The sequence below is a fragment of the Megalobrama amblycephala genome, linkage group LG9 (genome assembly GCF_018812025.1).
Source record: "Megalobrama amblycephala isolate DHTTF-2021 linkage group LG9, ASM1881202v1, whole genome shotgun sequence".
In the NCBI taxonomy this organism is placed as follows: Eukaryota; Metazoa; Chordata; class Actinopteri; order Cypriniformes; family Xenocyprididae; genus Megalobrama; species Megalobrama amblycephala.
Window position 1 is genome coordinate 29,661,708 of NC_063052.1, and position 19,922 is coordinate 29,681,629.

Here is a 19,922-nt window from a genome sequence, read left to right on the forward strand (position 1 = left end):
TAGATTTTTTTTTTACAATGGATCAGTAAACTATGGAAGCTTGTTTCCGCCACTGAATAAAAAATAAAGTATAAAATATTTTTCTCAGCATTGCATGATATAAACTCGCAATTGCGTATATAACACAATTGTTAGTTTATAAATCACAATTATGACTTTAGATCACACAATTGCAAGTTTATATCTCTCAATTCTGAGAAAAGAATTCAGAATTCCGAGATAAAAAGTAGCAATTACCTTTTCTTTTTTTTTTTTATTCCACGGTGGAAACAAGCTTCCATAATAAAGAGTTCCATTTAAAGAAAAAAAAGATAAATATTTTTGGACTATTATTTCATATGCAAGTATGCCACTGATAATTGAAAAGTGAAATTGAAAAAATAGTTGTAGAAATATCAGAACTAATATTTAATTCATTTTCAAACGTTAAATCATTAAGCTTTTATTTTGGCAGACGATCACAGGGAGCCAATAAAGCTTCTCTTTTGTTGACAACAGCTGGCGCTTCACATTACAAGTTTGGGAAGATAGTTGGTGCATGTTGATTTTATATAGTGAATGATAAAAAGTGAGATATTTGTAGAAATATCAGATTTGAATTCTTTGACTGTAAACCACTCAACCTGGTTATCTTTCTGGAGGCATAATTATGTGCCTACATCCAGATCTGTTCGTTTGCACAATGCAATTGATTACCACATAAAATCTTGCAGAAAGTTACTTCTAAAATCATGGTTTCAGACTGGAAGGATGTCATTGACCCGTATGTGGTGCGGTACACCAGCGCTCCACTCTGAACATCATCACCTCTGACTCGCTCTCGTCTCTCTGTGAGGGGGGTGTTAATTGTAGGGTCCGCTCTGATGGCAGTAATTAGCCGTTGATCAGACCTTTAGTCCTCTAACGACTGCAGACTCTCCGCAGGAGGTTGAGTGTGAGTGTGTGATTATTTTTGGCGCACACACACTCCTCCAGACATTGTTCCTCTGAGATTCACATCAGTGAATGGGTGAACTAATAGTTCTGTGAGGAAGAGTTTCACCCACACTACCTTCATCATCCACGTGTCCTCAGTTTGCTGGTGGGAGGAGAGCAGAGAACCTGCGTTCTGTTGGAAAGGGGAAGAAAAGAACAAATTACACTTTCTTCGACAATTACTGGTCGTTTGGAAGAGAGAGAGAGAGAGTTTGGTTTTTGTGTGTTGGAGAGTGTGGAGAATCACTAAAATAAACTCTGGAAATGATTTTCCAAACTAATATTTCTTCTAAATGGCATGTGCTACAGATGCACCTCCATCATGTATGATTGTCACAGGTTGTTTGAACGGATGCTGTCAAACGCATAGAGAATTCAGAGCCGACTGACCGAGCTCACAGCTCTGGGTTAATGTTCTTGAGATGTTTGAATCGGACTGCCACTATTAATTATAGTAATGATATTTATCCAGAAAATGAATGGTAATTCATGAGTTTTGAAAATCAAATTTAAATTTAATTGAAAATTCAAATGCAATTTAAAAAACTAAATAAATAATATTAGCATTTAAAGTTATTCAGCATTTAGTATTTAAATTCAAGTACTTAAATGTAATTGAACATTGTAATTTTTTTTAAAAAAAATTTTTAATTCGGGTAATGCATAAATTTGAAAAAATATAATTGCAAATTTTGAAAATATTTTATTTATTTTTAATAAAATAAATCAATTCAAGTATTTAAAATCAAGTACTTACATTTAATTAAATTATTAAATTATGTATATATATATATTCAACCAATTCAATTAAAATGTATAATCTCAATTAAATCCAAGCATTCAGAAATATTTTGAGATAAGAGATATTTTGACATCCTGGATTGTAAAACTGTAATCAAGAAAAAATTGAGTATCTAAATTTAATTAAATAATCGAACATAAATTATCATTTTGAGGACCAAGTACCACTTCATATTTCACATCAGTGAAATGCTGTTCATGATGGAGAATCTCAGTGTAGTATGTAAAGAAGCTGCTCAGTTTGTGTTTTATGTGACACGACACACGTTGACATGAGTTTATCATACAGAAATATGGATATTACAAGTATTTAATATTTTTGTTTGTATATATCTTTAATACTCCTTTAATAATCCTTATTTAATAATAAGTGTGCGTGCGTGCGTGTGTGCGTTTATAATCCACTTGCCTATCAGACAATCTGTCAACCTAAAGATTCTTTGACCTCCAATCAGTCCCTCTCTCTCATCCGTCTTTCATTTGTTCTTCCGTCTTGTTTCAGTTTCCATGGCCATTTCTCCATCATTAGTGTAACATCCTTATGAAAACCTCAAGAGTAATCGTGTGTGAGTGTGTGGGTGTGTGTGTGTGAAGGGCAGTGCACGCTGGGATTGATTGTAATCATCTATATTTTTGTTGCTGCTATAAACAGTCTCATCGCCACTCGTTTGTTCCTTGGATTCTCCTTCACACTGTGTTTGTTTATCCCTCCTTCTCTCTCTCCCTCCCTCTGCTCTGTAATTCTATCCGTCTTTCTGTCTTTCTCTCGGTTGACATTTCCTGTCAGGCGTCTCATTATTGAGTCCCTTCAGATCACTGATTAAACTCCTCACGTCTTTCTTTCTTTCTTTTCTCTCAAAACTTCCTTCCTTCCTTCCTTCCTTCCTTCCTTCCTTCCTTCCTTCCTTCCTTCCTTCCTTCCTTCCTTCCTTCCTTCCTTCCTTCCTTCCTTCCTTCCTTCCTTCCTTCCTTCCTTCCTTCCTTCCCTCCTTCCTTCCCTCCCTCCTTCCTTCTCTCCCTCTCAAATCTTGATAGAAAATTTTAAACTTACAACTTAGTAAAATGTAAACAAAGACCTTGAAAATAAAATAACCCAGTTTAATTAAATAATCAAGAATATAAATGATAACTGATGGCTTAAAACATAAATTAAAACCGAATAACAGTGATGACAGTGTTTATTTCTGCTCATCTTTCAGAGAAACAATGTGCTGTTTGTTCCTTTTTTCTGTTCATTAGTTCTTTCTTTTGTTTGTTTGCTTTTTCACTCTTTCTTATTTTGCTCATGCATTTTGTTTGGTTATTTGTTTCATTGATTTGTCCAGTGGTTCATTTATTTCTTTATTTTTCCCTCTCTCTCTTTTTCTTTTATATCGCTCTTTTTCTCCATCTGTTGAATCATATCAGCTGTGGTTTTGGTTCCCAAGGACACTATTTCAGCCTTAATTGTGCACACTGGGCCCACGTCCACACACACACACACACACACACACACACACACACACACACACACACACACACACACACACACACACACACACACACACACACACACACACACACACACACACACACACACACACACACACACACAGAGACATGTCAGTGTGATGGTGTCCATACTGATGGTGTTGAAATCACAACACGCATGCACACAGATACAGTTCAGTGTGTGTGTGTGTGTGTGTGTGTGTGTGTGTGTGTGGTCTTTTTCCTTCATTTTTCAAGTCAGTCTTGTGTGTCACTGTGCTGTCAAAAATATAATCAGAGAGACGGAGGTGTCGGTGAACGGAGGAGAAACTGTAGGAGGTAAAGAGAGAGAGAGAGAGAGAGAGAGATGGAGTGGAGAGGGAGGAGAAGAAGCGAGAGAGAGAAAGAGACAGGACGCGAGAAAGAAACAAAGAGAGAGACGCTTTTATGTTTCCAATTACCAGCCAAAGGCACCTTCTCTTTCTCTCCTGCATGTGTTTGTGTTTTTCATCATGTATTTTCAGTGTACTAGTGAATACATGTGTTGGATTTGTTCTCTGTGTATGTGTGTGTCCTCTTGAGGAAAGACTGTAGCTCCTCCCCCTGCCTGTGACCTCATTAGAGTGACCTCGTTAGAGCACGATATGGAGTGACTCTTAATTAAGAGACAGTGCCTCCCCCATACACTCTTACTCAGTGTCCTTTTCTCACCCAGAACTCGAAGAGAGAGCAAGAGAAAGCGATACTTTTTCCTCTTGAATAGAGCTGAACTCCAGTGCCAGTGAATTCACCAGATGTAATTAATAACCAAAAAAAAAAAAAAAAATTGTTTACACAGTATTATCATCACTGAAAGTGAAAATGCAGCACAACGTGAATCAATCACGGCTAATCAGAACGTTTAATATGCAGTTATGTGGAGCGGTATTGGATACTTTTTTTTAAAGAATTGAATAGAATGTTCAACAGAACAGTGTTTATCTGAAATCTTTTGTACCCTGACAAATGCCACTTTTAATAAATTTACAAGCCATAATTGTGTAAATTAAATTCTTACGGCAAGAATTTTCAAGCCATAATTTTCACATCAGATTTTTAATAAGCCCCTCGTTCGGTCATCTTCATTACAAGTGTCAGTGTATCCCGTAACGGATAAAGAACATAAACCTACGGAATCCTAAAGTGATCCTCCCTGCAATTGTTTGAAGGCGTCCAAGTTCTTTTGAAGCATTCACTTATAAGTCACTTTTTTTTCTTTTTCTCAGACCCCTGAATCAAGTGACACGACAGGCCAAGTGTGAAAACAAGTGGCACAGAGAGAGTCATTACTTTCAGAGCTCTTCTCTCCAGTGTGTGTGTGTGTGTGTGTGTGTGTGACTGGTTTCTGTCTGGTTTTATGTGTTTCTGCCTCAACTCTTTCCATCTCTGACTTCTCACGTATGACTGATTCCGTGTGTGTGTGTGTTTAGAGTGGTTAGCTGCAGGTTTAAAGTTTTATAAAGCTGTCAGTTCTCACTGATTTTCATTTCAGCGGGTGAGTGAAGCTGACAGACGCTCTGAAGTGTGTGTGTGTGTGTGTGTGTGTGTGTATGAGAGAGAAAGTTCTGCTTCACTCGTGTGTGACGACTCACAACACACACAGTTCACAGGTGGACAACATGAGGTACACAGCTGTAGTTCACACACCTTCAGCACAGTATCAGAGTCGGTGTGTACTGATATCAGGGTCAGACCTCACTCACTAGAGAAAACACACACACATATCTCATTCGTGTTTGTGTCTAGACTGTGGTTTTCGCTTTAAAGATAAGAGTAGTTAAAGATACAACAAACCATTATGGTATCAGACAGCATTTGTTTTTGTTTTTTTATTTTATTAATTAAATTGTTGTTATCAGTCTGGTTAGGATAACTTGAGATAATATAACATCAGGGTTCTAAATGTACTACACAGCTGTCCATTGATTCTGCTGTACATTTGTGAAGTTTCAATGTCACTATAATCATAAATTCTTCATTGGAGCTGTAATAGAAATGTGTTTATCCTTTCATTGATGCACTATTATAGTTTTTGTTAATAATTTGAATTGGATTCTATATTTTCTGTTTTTACTTTTTAAAAGTTTTTAGTTTAAAGTTTGTCTTTTATTCGTTTTTTTTTTAAGTAAATAAAAATGTCTATATAGTTTTTATTAGTTTTTCGTTTATTTAGTACTTAGTTAAACTAAACAAAACTCACATCTGCGAAAGCATCTAAACAAATTGTAAAATAACTGTTTTATGTTATGGGAGTCACATATTTGAGGTCTAAATAATTACATTTTCCCCTAAAAACTCTTAAAAATACATTTCATGACACAACAACAGTAGTATTTGTAAATTAAAAAAAAAAAAAAATATATATATATATATATATATATATATATATATATATATATATATATATATATATATAAATAATATGGTGGATTTGCTCGACCGCCATGACAGTCACCGCAAGTGGAGTGATACAAGTGGTGCTGATGCTGGGGGAATATTGCACGGCTGTCAGCCAATCAGTTTCAAGAACCAGAAAGAACTGTTGTTTAAATGTATATATTTAAGGATTATATAAGTATTAAAGGGTTAGTTGACCCAAAAATGAAAATTCTGTTATTTATTACTCACCCTCATGCCGTTTCACACCCGTAAGACCTTCGTTAATCTCGGAACACAAATAAAGATATTTTAGTTGAAATCCGATGGCTCCGTGAGGCCTCCATAGGGAGCAATGTCACTTCCTCTGTCAAGATCCATAAAGGTACTAAAAACATATTTAAATCAGTTCATTTGAGTACAGTGGCTCAATATTAATATTATAAAGCGACGAGAATATTTTTGGTGTGGCAAAAAACCAAAATAACGACTTATTAGTGATGACCGATTTCAAAACACTGCTTCAGGAAGCATCGGAGCATTGTGAATCAGTGTGTCGAATCTGCAGTTCGGAGCGCCAAAGTCACGTGATTTCAGCAGTTTGGCGGTTTGACCCGCGATCCGAATCAAGATTTAATACACTGATTCACAATGCTCTGATGTCTTAATTTATATTCCGAAGATGAACGAAGGTCTTAAAGGTGTGAAACGACATGAGGGTAAGTAATAAATGACAGAATTTTCATTTTTGGGTGAACTAACCCTTTAATTATTGATATACATAATCATACATTTTGGCAACATGCAGTGTGTGTAAAGTATGTGTGTGTCTGTGTTTTTAGAGTGTATAAGTTGCTAATCCTTGGAAAGAGGATCTCGCATTTGGTGTGTGTGTGTGTGTGTGAGCAGCTGTTGTTTTACCTCAATCTTTGATTTCCCTGTAGATCTTTAGTAATACAACATCTGTCTGTCTTTTAACCTGAGCTATACTGAGCAGATTAACCAGTCCTAAACCAGCTTACACACACACGGGACCCCAGCGAGAATTTCTGCTGATGTTTAGGAGTTGTTTGACTGACAGATGCTCAGATGTGTGAATGTGTGTTTGGTTATGCGTCAATAACATGTTCGTGTAATTACTGCCCTTCGAGTGCTTCTAGAGGCGTGTGTGTTTGTATGAACGTGTGTGCATGCATGATGTTTTCCACACACCCCTGGCTTGGCCTGGTCAGAAATCATGGCAGGTTTTCTGCTCAGATGAGTTGACAGGGACTGAAATTAAACCTACAGCTATCACACACACACACACACACACACACACACACACACACACACACACACACACACACACACACACACACACACACACACACACACACACACACACACAGACACAGATACAGACTAGTTCCTGTTTCTGCTTATTTCAGTTACATTTATGTGTTTGGCTGACACTTTTATTCAAAGTGACTTTGCATTGAATGTGTCAAGGCATTGCTAGCATCCTGCTCTGCTGTTTCAGCTGCAGAAACGCACCTTTTTATTGGAATTGGATCATTGTAGTTAGTCATTTGCTATCAGTTTCTAAAAAATATTGATGATAATCAGAAATGTTTCTTGAGCAGCAAGTCAGCATATTAGAATGATTTCTGAAGGATCATGTGACACTGAAGACTAAGTAATGTAAGTAAGTAGAGTAATGATGCTGAAAATTCAGCTTTGATCACAGGAATAAATTACATTTTCTAATATATTCGCATAGAAAACAGCGGTTTTAAATTGTAATAATATTTCAAAAATTTCAGTATTTATATAAATCAAATAAATGCAGCCTCGGTGAGCAGAAGAGACTTCTTATAAAAAGTTCATACCAATGCCGGTCTTTTGAACAGTAAAGTACAGTATAAAAATATTTTTTCATAGAATATCTTGCCTGCACAATACGTGTATTTTCTTTAAAAAAAAAAAAAAAAAAAAAAAAAAAAATCACCTGGATATTGTTTAAAAAAAATATATAATAATTTGTTTCCTCAGAAGTCAAATGGACTAAAACGACATGAGAGTGAATAAATGATAACAAAATTTATATTTTTGGCTGAACTATCCCTTTTAATCCATCATATGATACAGCTGATGTGTGTGACGGTCAGTTTAGCTCAAGAGCGAGTAGAACTGCTTGTTCTTTCTTTCTCTTAGAATAGTGATGTTCTTATCCTTTATGGCCAGTGAAGGAGGCCAGACCCCTCGAGGATGGACAGAGAAAGACAGAATAAGAGATAATGTGCTTCTGAAGGTTATGTGAGTGTCTGCGGCGCTGGTGTGTTTAATTGGACGGTCCACTGTGAACTCCAGCACAGAAAGAGGTCAAACAAACCAAAGCATCACAGTTACAGACCCTCAGGAGAGCGCTGACGGCACGCCGACTGTGTGTGTGTGTGTGTGTGTGTCTTGAGAAAGAACATCAAAAGAGACTGTGTGGGACTTTACGAGAGGCTTATAAACAACATACACGCACACGCGCACACACACACACACACACACACACACACACACACACACACACACACACACACACACACACACACACACACACACAGTGATGTGATTATTTAAAGAGACAGTTCACCAAAAAATAAGGATTGTCATTATTTTGTATTTGCATTTCTTATATGGAAAAGAGCAGTGTGAACGTTCAGCTTAATGCCGGATTTTTGTTACGCTGAATTATAAAACCCATACAGGTTTAGAACGACATGAGTAAATGACTGAATGCTTATTTTGAGGTGAACTGTCCCTTTAAGACCCGTTTTTGATTATTACAGACTGAAAATCTTGAGTCCTGGTCAGCATACACACTTACAGTCCCCTTGAAGTGACATTTGGTGTGTGTGTGTGTGTGTGTGTGTGTGTGTGTGTGTGTGTGTGTGTGTGTGTGTGTGTGTGTGTGTGTGTGTGTGTGTGTGTGAGTGAGTGAGATGGAAGCACTGTCTATAGGCCAGACCGTGAGCTGGTCTCTGGTGTGGGTCTTGGTGTGTGTGTGTGTGTGTGTGTGTGCGCGCGTGCGTGCGTGTGTCTTGGCATCTCTGTCTGGTTTTGCAGCTCGGGTCGCACGCCTGAAGTCTCGCCCGCAGCAAGAATGAGAGATGGAGCATCTTTACAAACTCTGGGTTTGTTCTTGTGGTGTGTTTGTGCCGATGTGTGCGAGTCTACCAGATTCATCTGCTGTTCAAACAGTGATGTGTGTTATGGCAGGAATGTTCTGATGTAAATACAAGTTAAAGGCTGTCAGCCACATTTGTGACATAATGATGATTAGCACACACAGACAAAAAATTCTCTCATCCCTCATATATATATATATATATATATACATATATATGAGCAGAAAAACCTTCAAAAACATTAAAAACTCTGAAATGTTTTACTTGAGCTGTAAAGCTTTTCGTCATCTGTCACTAGAGGGCAGTGTTTTAAGGTGTTTATCAAACATCACTCTGGTTTGTTCATTTCACACACACACAAGGTGTCGTGGATGGAGTGTAAGTTGTAGCAGCTGTTGTTTAAGAGCCGTCGGTGTGTGTGTGTGTGTAATTACATGTTGGAAATAGACACTGATCTATCAACACACACTTATGTATCATGTTTCTGCTAAACTAAACTCTGTTAGATGGACCTGTGTTATTGATGTCCTTGAGTGTGTGCTTAATTGTTTATTGGAATGTGTGCTGTTTTGTGTGTTTGCACAGATGTGGATCGATGTGTTTTGTTCCTCCTGTGTGTGTGACCTTCATATTTTTGCGCACAGTCACCTCAGCATCTTATTAACTTCACAACATCCACTGTGTGTGTGTGTGTGTGTGTGTGTGCGTGTGTGTGTGTCCGTCCTGCAGGCTCCCTGGAGCTCTGAGCTGTGAAGGAGGGACAGATTGACTGAGTCATAGACTTATTACACCCGTGTGTGTGCGTGTGCGTGCGTGTGTGTGTGTGCGTGTGTGTGTAATTAGGTTGGTGTAATTGCTGTAGTAAATCTTGACGTGGGTCTGTGTGAGCGAATGGAGCATTGATTTAAAATCATTATTCTGTGTGTGTGTGTGTGTGTGTGTAGTGTGTTCCTCCTTAATCTATTCCCACATTCCTGAGTTAAAATATGATTGTGTTCAGCCACAGTGTGTGTGTGTGTGTGTCTGATCAGTAATTCAAGTCGTACTGTGTTTGTGCGTCACTGCTGCAGACCTTCATGGCCGGAGGAGCAGAGGACGCACACACGCTTTCTCTCCCGAGGTCACTTAGTGCCAATGTCAGTCAAGAAAACACATTAAAATTTATATGCCAAAACACAACTTTATCACACTTATTTTCTGTCCTTTGACAGACTGTTGAATGTAATTACACACTTTAATTGAAATAAATGAGTCTGTGTGTGTGTGAGGTAAATCTGAAATCTCATGCTAGAAGACTTTCCACCAGTATACTCTTGTCATTTTTTAATTTTCTGTAATAAATCAGTCTAAATGTTTAGAACTGAAATGCTGCAGTTCACAGTTGCTCCAGTAGATGGCAGTAAGACCTCACAAATAGATTTATAAAGCCAAATATACACAATAAAATACACATATAATATGTTTCGGTCTTACATTGATATCATTTTAACCTGATATTGATGCTGTTGATTTAAAAAAGAAAAGATAAATGAAATTTAAAACTTAAAAACTTAAAGATTTTTTAAGCTTAATACTTATTTTAATACTATCCTTAGGGAAAGAAAAAAAAATATTGTTTTTTTTCTGTAACTCTACAAGAGTTGTATATATATATACACATGTATATATGTATACTTCATATTTTTGTAAATGTTGCCTACTTTTTATTTTGTGTTTTATAAGCTGGTAAGACAATGACATTTATACGTTTATTAAATTTTCTTCATTCATTATAATTTACATTTCATTTAAAAATATGAATCTGATTTTCTCAAGAAATAAGCTTTATAACATTCTGTATTCTGAATGTTTTGGACTTAATCAAGTCCTTGGATTTTCTTACAATCCTTTTTTCATGATATTTGCATTTTTTTTGCTGATATTTTATGCATTATCTACTAAATATCCCATCTTAATATTTTCACACTGCAGTTGCACCATTCATGCACCAGGGGTGCGCAAGTGAGCACACTCTAAACCCCACCCACAGCCCGTCCCCCTGAATTTGACCCTCCTATTTCCTGTCAGTCTCCCCGCCCCCGTCACACCACACCCTGCCATCTGGCACTGAGTCACCCCTCCGCTCGCCCCCCTCGCCATTCTCTCCGCTCTCATTCCTTCCTCTCCACACAAAAACAGGATGAAGGGCCCCTTTCAGCTCAGAGGTTACCCTCGGCAACCGGAGCCCTGGAAACTCCCTGAAACACACACACACACACACACACACACACACACACAAAATCAGTGGCATTTAAAGTTTAAAGGGATGGCGTCTCGTCAGCTGCTGCTGTGTTTTACATTTAAAGCCCCAAACAACGACCACCTGCTCTGTTTCTGTCTCTCTCCAGCATCTGTCCCTCTTTCATTTCATTCTTTCTTTCTTTGTGTCAAACTCTCAGAGAGCTGCATTCCTGCAGGCAGCAGTTTTACTGAGTGAGTTTGTTTTCTATTAGATTACTGAAGTATGGAGTGTGTGTGTGTGTGTGTGTGTGTTTGCTGACGAGTACATTCCATTTCTCTCAGGAGGAGAAACATTCTTTCCTTTTAAGACATTATAAAAGTGCTTGGGTCTGTTGAAAAATGTGTAGTTTGTTTGAAATTTGTCTTAACTGATTCTCGGAATATTGGAATAGAACAAAGTTAAATTTTTTAAAGTAACAGATTTCCTCACAAATTGCTGCAGGAAAGTAAATCCACAAAGGAGAGATTTTATTTATAACAAAAGCATCAGTAAAATATAAGAAATTACTCTAATTAATTCCTCCATAAGTCACATTCAGTTGACATTAGGACTGCAGTGTGTCTTCACACTAGACTATTATAAATTGCGAGTTTTAGCATAAACTTTTCTCCAGATTTCAAAAACAAAAACTCTTTTGAAAAGTTTGGTGTTTTGCAACAAGTTTAGTGTAAGTTCAGGCTGCAGTGTGTCAGTACTGCCGCTAGAGGCGCTGGTGCTCCACCATAAAACTTATACAGAACAAAGAAGGCTGTCAGCAATACACTTTAGACTAAAAATAATCTCTAATGAAAGAGAGAGAGAGAGATGAAAGAACAAAGTTTCTCTTTGTGTGATTGGATTGTATTGAGCTTGTGTTCAGTTTGCTGATGAGGTGGAGTTCACTTGCTACACTTTAACATGCTGGACGAGTCTGTCTGTGTCTCTCACTGTGACCTCCGCTCGCATAAACTCTTGCCTTGTATGGGAAAAGAAGAGTGTGTGTGTGTGTATAAACTGAGATCTGGAGTTCCAGAAACAGCAGACATGATGTCTGTGGCTCTTGCTCAACTAATAAACACAGAAACACAGTGATTTTAATGTAAGACAGACAAAGAGACGGACAGAAGTGACAGCTTTACACAGCTGGACACTTACAGAAATAACCACAAACTTTCTGCTGTGTGTGTGTGTGTGTGTGTGTGTGTGTGTGTGTGTGTGTGTGTGTGTGTGTGTGGTTTGGGGTATTTATAGTTATTGTCCCCAGAATAGAGCTAAATGTGACCAAACCTCCCTTTATCTTTTGGAGGTATATATATGTGATAGGTCCGTGATGTCCTCATTTCGAGGTGTGTGTGAGCTCTTTTGTATGAAGCAGCTGTGTACTGAGGCTGGATGCCATGAGAGGAAGATAAAAGGCCCAGTGGATGAATAGACCTCAGGCAATACAAAAGACAGCAGGACGTTTACAACACAATCCAGAAACAATAACATTAAAGTGCCTGTGTTTCGTAGTCCTGATTGTGCAAGCACACACACACACACACACACACACACACACACTCTTGTAAATGTAATGTTAATGTAACACAGATGTGCAGCTGTCATGGTGCAGTTTTCATTGTGACCTGCAGAGGCGCCATTGGCTCATAAATGAGTTTTGGAATCTCTGGGATTGTGTGTGTGTGTGTGATAGAGAGAGAGCAGCAGCCATTTTGAATACAGATCCCATTTTATGAATCACAGGCAGTGAATTGCAGGGGATATGACTGTGTTCAATGGCTGAGCGCATAATCAATCACACACACACACACACTGACCCACTGACAGACATTTCAGATCATGCTGTAGGCACATTACTGAAATGATCTCTCTATCTAGTCTTCTCTTTCTTTCTATTTATTTTTTCCGTAAAAGTTAGTCCCAGATTCAAATGTTTAGCAGATTTCAGCACAATGGTATTTGGTGCTGTATAGTAGTACATAAAAAGGATTTATAAAATAATCATACAAAATGCATAAAAATTGTTAAATATTACATTTTATAAAGCTTGTATGTGTTTTTTTTTTAATATGTCTGAGCTGCAATTCTTATGAACTAATGTGTAAAAATGAGAATGAAAGTGTGTGTGTGTGTGTGGTCCTGGTAAACCCCATGTTATGAGCATAAAATGTCCCCACAAAGATGGTAATATCCAAAATCCTTGTCCTTGTGGGTACATTTAGTGGTCCCCATGAGAAAAACAGCTTATAAATCATATTAAGTGATGTATTTTGAAAATGTAACAGCAGAAAGTTTTCTGAGATGGCCAGGTTTAGGGTTCGGGAATAGTATATACAGTTTGTACAGTATATAAATCACGATATCTATGGAATGTTCCCAAAAAAACATGGAAAACCTATATATGTGTGTGTGTGTGTGTGTGTGTGTGTGTGTGTGTGTAATGTAATCCAGAGCTGTTTCACTGTCTTGAGCGTTTCCATATGCTGCTGTAACTCAATACACACACACGGATGCCAAAGACAAATGTACTGCTCGGAAATGAGGTACAAAGAGAAAATAAAAAGTTTGAAAGTAGACTGAAAATGGAGGACAGAAGAGAAAGTATTTAGAGTAAGAATAAAGGACAGACATGGACAGAAGAGAATAGCAGGGCAGATTGCAGATAGAGATGAAGATGTTTATCTGGTCTTGATTGTGTTTCATGCGCTATGAATGAAAGAGATTATCACACACACAAGCTGACGGTCATCTGACTCTGTGTGTGTCCGTGGTCTTTCTCTGGAGACTCGTCAGGAGTGTGAACTTCAGTCTTCACGTTTCATTGAAGCTGTTGGCCGTTTGACTCTCAACCTCTGAGTTCTGACCTCTGACCTCCCCTCACAGTCTGTCTTTAGAACAGAGATGCCGACGCACTGATGAGGTGTGTGTGTGTGTGTGTGTGTGTGTGTGTGTGTGTGTGTGTGTGTGTGTGTGTGTGTGTGTACACAGAGTTCTCTTTCTTTTCTGGATTAGATATTTCCTTGGATTTTTGAAGTTGTCTCTTTTTTTTTTTTTTTCTTTTTTTTTTAATTTTACAACTATGAAGTACAGGACAAATGATCTTTTTTTTAATTCAACATCTAATTTTATTTTATATTATTATTATTATTATTATTTGCACTTAGCTAAAATAGACTTGTGGTGCAGAGTTGTTGTTGTCAACTAAAAGTATTAGCTTATTTTCTACTATTTTAAATAGAGCTGGAATAAAATGAAATATAAATATTAAATTAAAAACTTACAATTAGAAATGTTGACTTGGCACCTAAGTGAAGTATTTTATTTAGTACTAAAACTAAAATTACTAAAACTAGAACTTAAATAAATAAAAATCTAAATAAAAAAGTTAAATAAAAATATATTTTAAAAAAACTAAAAATATTAAATTACTAAAGTAAACTAAAGTAAATTTGAAATGAAAACTATTAACTCATTTTCTGCAACTGAAATATAAATATTAAATTAAAAACTTAGGTGCCAAGTCAACATTTCTAATTCTAAGTGAAGTACTTTATTTAGTACTAAAACTAAAATTACTTAAACTAGAACTTAAATAAATAAAAATCTAAATAAAAAAGTTAAAAATATATTTTAAAAAAAATCTAAAAATATTAAATTACTAAAGTAAACTAAAATAAAATTGAAATGAAAACTATTAACTCATTTTCTGCAACTGAAATATAAATATTAAATTAAATATATTTTAAAATATTAAATATTAAACTTAAAATTAGAAATGTTGCCTTGGCAAATAACTGAAATAAGTTTACATTTAGTACTAAAACTGAATAAATAAATAAATAAATTAATTAATTAATAATTACTAAAAATAAAATAAAAACTTAAAAAGATGTAATTAAAAATATTAATAAATACAATAACAGTATATAAATATACTAAAATAACTGCAGTGGTGTGACAGGTGAATTTTTAAAAGTTTAAATATTTAATAAAGTCTCTTAATTAACATGACTTCATAACTGCACATATGAAAAATCATGAGAGTTTGAAAATTCTTGTTTAAAGAAGTATTAGATGAAGTATAGTACATAAAACCACTGGATACTTATGTCAGTGATTGACGTGTCATATCAACTCCACAAAAACCCATTCAGCATTTATGAGCACAGTAACCCTGACAGTGAAAGTGTGTGTGTATGTGGGAGAGAGATGAGTCCGGCCTTTAAGAAACACCATTTTCAGGTTCTTTCTGAGTCCGAGGCCACTATCTCAAACACACAAGTACTTAACCTTCTCTCTCTCTCTCTCTCTGTATTTCTAGTTAAGAAGGATCAAGAGGGATCTGAAGAGAAGAAGAATGCTCAAAAGAAGAAGGTGAAGGAGCTGAAAGTGCTCGACTCCAAAACATCCCAGAATCTCTGTGAGTAACAGCCCGAGCGTGAATGTTCATTCAGATGTGAAATATCTCACTAGTTTAACACCATCATTCAGAGTTGTTTGCTCAGAAGTCTCTCTCTGTGTTGCAGCTATATTCTTGGGTTCAAACAGACTGCCTTATGAAGAGATGAAGAATGTCATCCTGGAGGTCAATGAGAAAGTTCTCAATGAAAACATAGTGCAGGTATGAAAGAGTGTGTGAACATCACATCAACAAACAGGAAAACAGCTCATTTGGAAAGAGACTTCAGAACTCTATAGCCAGAACTAAAAAAACACTGTTGCTCAGAACAACCTGAAATGAAAAGTTTTTATTATCATTAATCTTTTTTTTTTATTTCTTCGTGTATGAGTACACAGACAAATGTGACCCTGGACCACAAAACCAGTCATAAGGGTCTATTTTTTTGAATAAATGAGCTTTCCATTGATGTATGGTTTGTTATGATAGGACAATATTTGGCTGAGATACAACTATTTGAAAATCTGGAATCTGAGGGTGCAAAAAAATCTAAATATTGAGAAAATCGCCTTTAAAGTTGTCTAAATGAAGACCTTAGCAATGCATATTACTTACAAAAATAAATATTTGATATATTTACGGTAGGAAATTTACAAAATATCTTCATGGAACATGATCTTTACTTAATATTGTAATGATTTTTGGCATAAAAGAAAAATAGATCATTTTGATTGGATATTGCTACAAATATACCCGTGCGACTTATGACTGGTTTTGTGCTCCAGGGTCACAAAGGAAGTCATGATCACAAAAAATTGGACAACAGAAAATATGACCAATATTTAGCTTGAATAAACATTTATTATTGGTTTGATGTGATTTAAGACAAGTTCTTCAAGTCTACAATACTGAGATCCTTAATCATTAAAATGCTGCAGGATTTTTTGGTCTTATTGTGAAAGAATCATCAGTGCATGTTCTTTCAAAATAAAAACATTTGTCTTCATAATCTTGTATTAAAATGTAATGACTGATTCTGAAGCAACATTACTTTTTGGATGACATCATCTGTCCCTCTTATTTTTTTATAACCAACTTCATACAGAGTCACTCATCTAATCAATTCATGATATTAATCAAGTCCCACTTTGTTCTTGTTGTTGATTTTTAATACTCTGCTTTGCCTTGGAAAAGCAAATCATTCATGATAAAGTTTTGAGTACACAAAAAAAAGAAGTCTTGATCACAAGAAAACATGTCAAGAACACAAAAAATTACGTCAAGAAAACAAGAAAGAAAGAAACAGCCTCTTAGAGCTTCCGTAACATGTCTCCAATGAAACTGCCAATCTTTGTGTGTAAAGTTTTATGTAGGCAAACCAAAATGGACCAAACCAGTGAAACTGCTGTTGTTTTCTAGTGGTAAACAGCTACTGTGTGTTTCAGAGTTTGCTGAAGCTGCTGCCGGAGCAGGAACAACTCGACACATTAACAGAGCTGAAAGACGAGTACGAGGAGCTGGCTGAGTCTGAACAGTTCGGAGTTGTGGTGAGAAACACAAACAATACTGACTTCTCCCAAACACAATCACACAGAGACAGACAGTGCGTGTGTGTCTCCGTCTCTAGATCAGTACAGTGAAGCGTCTGAAGCCCCGTCTGACAGCCATCCTCTTCAAGCTCCAATTCGAGGAGCAGGTGAATAACGTCAAGCCGGACGTAGTTGCGGTGACGGCCGCCTGCGAGGAGCTTCGGAAGAGCGAGGGCTTCGCCAAACTGCTGGAGATCACGCTACTGCTGGGAAACTTCATGAACGCAGGATCGCGTAACGCCAAAGCTTACGGATTCAGCATCAGTTACCTGTGCAAGGTGATTTCCTACATCTGCTCAGCTTGACAAATGCTGTCAACACTACAGTTTGTGGTTTATACCAGCAACTTTTCATTCTGCGTAGATATAGCTTATCTACAGTAACATATCAGTAACACTTTACAATAAGATCCCAATAGTTAACATTACAGTATTTATTAGGGATTCAAGTGCATAGCGTTAAAGGTCCCGTTCTTCGTGATCCCATGTTTCAAACTTTAGTTAGTGTGTAATGTTGTTGTTAGAGTATAAATAAAATCTGTAAAATTTTAAAGCTCAAAGTTCAATGCCAAGCGAGATATTTTATTTAGCAGAAGTCGCCTACATAGAACGGCCAGTTTGGACTACATCCCTCTACTTCCTTCTTTAATGACGTCACTAAAACAGTTTTTTGACTAACCTCCGCCCACAGGAATACACAAGAGTTGCGTTTGTAGAGTGTGTTTGTCGCCATGTCGTCGAAACGCTGTTATTTTCATCCCGCAGTCCAATCACCGGGTCTGATTCCGGCTCAAATTGATAGGGTAAAATTAAAGACATGTTTACAATAACACTGAGCGCGTGCATCTCCACGTTATGGTAAGAGGCGTGACCTTTCCGGGCACGGTGCGCTCAGAGCTGTCGAATCACAACACAGGAACCGCTGGCACAATCAGAACTCGTTACGTATTTCTGACGGAGGGACTTCATAGAACAAGTAAGTCATCAGCCCGTTTTTATGACAGTGGAAACAGCGGTATACAGATAAGTAAATTATGTGAAAAATACTGTGTTTTTTTACACGCGAAACATGAACACATGTTATATTGCACACTATAAACACAATCAAAGCTTCAAAAAAACACGAAAAACGGGACCTTTAAAACCATATTGTAATTTTTTTTTTAATTTCCAATGATCAGCATTCTTCCCTAAAAGTGATCAGGCAGACCAAACCGTAAGTCGTAGAGACTTGAAACTTTGAGGGCTGGTAGTACTTACACTGTCTACAATGTCACCAAGGCGCGCCCCGATCGACCTAACGGGGGCGCTACAGCGGTCAAAAGTATGAAATCGCTCATAACTCCTAAATTGTTAGGCGTAGGCTCAAGTGTCTTATATCGTTGGAATCCTTGGATCAAGATGAAAAACTTTTTGAAAAAGCTACTTATGCAAACTAGTCCTCGGTTTTTGGCCCGATCGGAACCAAACCAGTGCAGCAAGATTCTCCGAAATCTGATTCTGAAAAAAGTTTTGATTCACAGTACCTAAGGGCCGCCAAAATGTACTAAGTGGGCGGAGCCACTTTTACTAAAATGGCTATAACTCGTGAACGGAATGAGATATTTTCACCAAACTCAGCACACCTATGTAAGAGGTCATTCTATGGTTGCATGAAAAAGGATGTGGCGGTTGGCCAAGTGGTGGTGCTATAACAGGAAAAAAAATGAAAATGGCTATAACTACTTCACCATTAGTCCGATTGACTTGAACATTGGCATGCAGTGTCTTTGTCCAAGGTGCCATGATCAACTATGGGGACATTGACGTATTTCAAAAAGCATGTCCGCCATTGGCCAGTGAAGTTTGAGCAGCTATCAGACAAGGTTAACGGAGGCTGATCTGAATGAAACTTGCTCGGCCTGTTTAACTCACAGCCCTAGAGGTCTGTGAGAAATTCAAAAGAAATCGGCCACCGGGGGGTGCCTTCGTGCGTAAAGGATTGTGCATCAAGCGTTTTTTCGCACACGCCCACGACAATCATACCACATGATAGAACTCCTCATTCTGAGCAACTTTGCCTCTAGGACTGCTGCTGTCCATCGAATTGTTTCTGTCTATGCAACTACCACTTTCAAGCCCGAGAAAGATAGTAAATATATCGTTACAGTAATCCGTGTGATTCCAGTGGTTTAACCTAAATTTTATGAAGCATTATTCTCTATATCAGTGTCAGTGTTTCTGAACTCCCTGAAACGCCTCCATTGGGTTTTCTTCCGGAACGAACATGTCACAATATTCCTCATTTAAATAATCCCACCTAAGGCATATGCAGAATAAAGGGGCGGGGCCTGGTTGAGTTAGTTAGTAGTGTGTTGAAACTGGCAGTTATGGTAAAGGGCGGGGCATTTCCCAAACATGCTGGAAGAGCTTGACCAATCACGACACACTGCTCTAACAGACCAATCAGAGCACATTGTGCTTTTCAGAAGGAGGGGTTTTATAGAGACAGGAACTAAACAGAGCGTTACTGACAGACGGGGAAGAGAGGAGCTGCAACAGTGGAGAAATATGGGGAAAATAATGTGTTTTTTTCAAGCATGAAAACCTTTCTAGTACAGCCTAAAAACAAAAACAAGACTTTGAAAAAGGGCATAATAGGTCCTCTTTTACTAACGAATGTAATCCTCTTGTAAATTGTTACCGACTTATCTAATAGTTATGTTAGATATGTCCATCCAAATCCAAATGCACAAATCCATCCAACATGGGATGGATTTGTGCATCCCATGTTTATGACTTTTATTGCACAAACATGGGATGCACAAGCATGGGTTTGCTAGTGAGACAACATTTTGTGCCTTAATTGTTGAA

General features: G+C 37.3%; 1 protein-coding gene across 3 annotated transcripts in view; it reads left to right on the forward strand.

The window, feature by feature from the left end:
* The window catches only part of LOC125275556 (protein diaphanous homolog 1), a 109,255-nt gene that overhangs the window by 74,457 nt on the left and 14,876 nt on the right, over positions 1-19,922 (forward strand). For all 3 annotated transcript variants that reach the window (XM_048202596.1, XM_048202594.1, XM_048202595.1), the window contains 4 exons: positions 15,404-15,502; positions 15,609-15,703; positions 16,927-17,028; positions 17,109-17,348. In XM_048202596.1, coding sequence (XP_048058553.1) covers positions 15,404-15,502; positions 15,609-15,703; positions 16,927-17,028; positions 17,109-17,348 — 536 coding nt within the window. The remainder of the gene's footprint in view (positions 1-15,403; positions 15,503-15,608; positions 15,704-16,926; positions 17,029-17,108; positions 17,349-19,922) is intronic.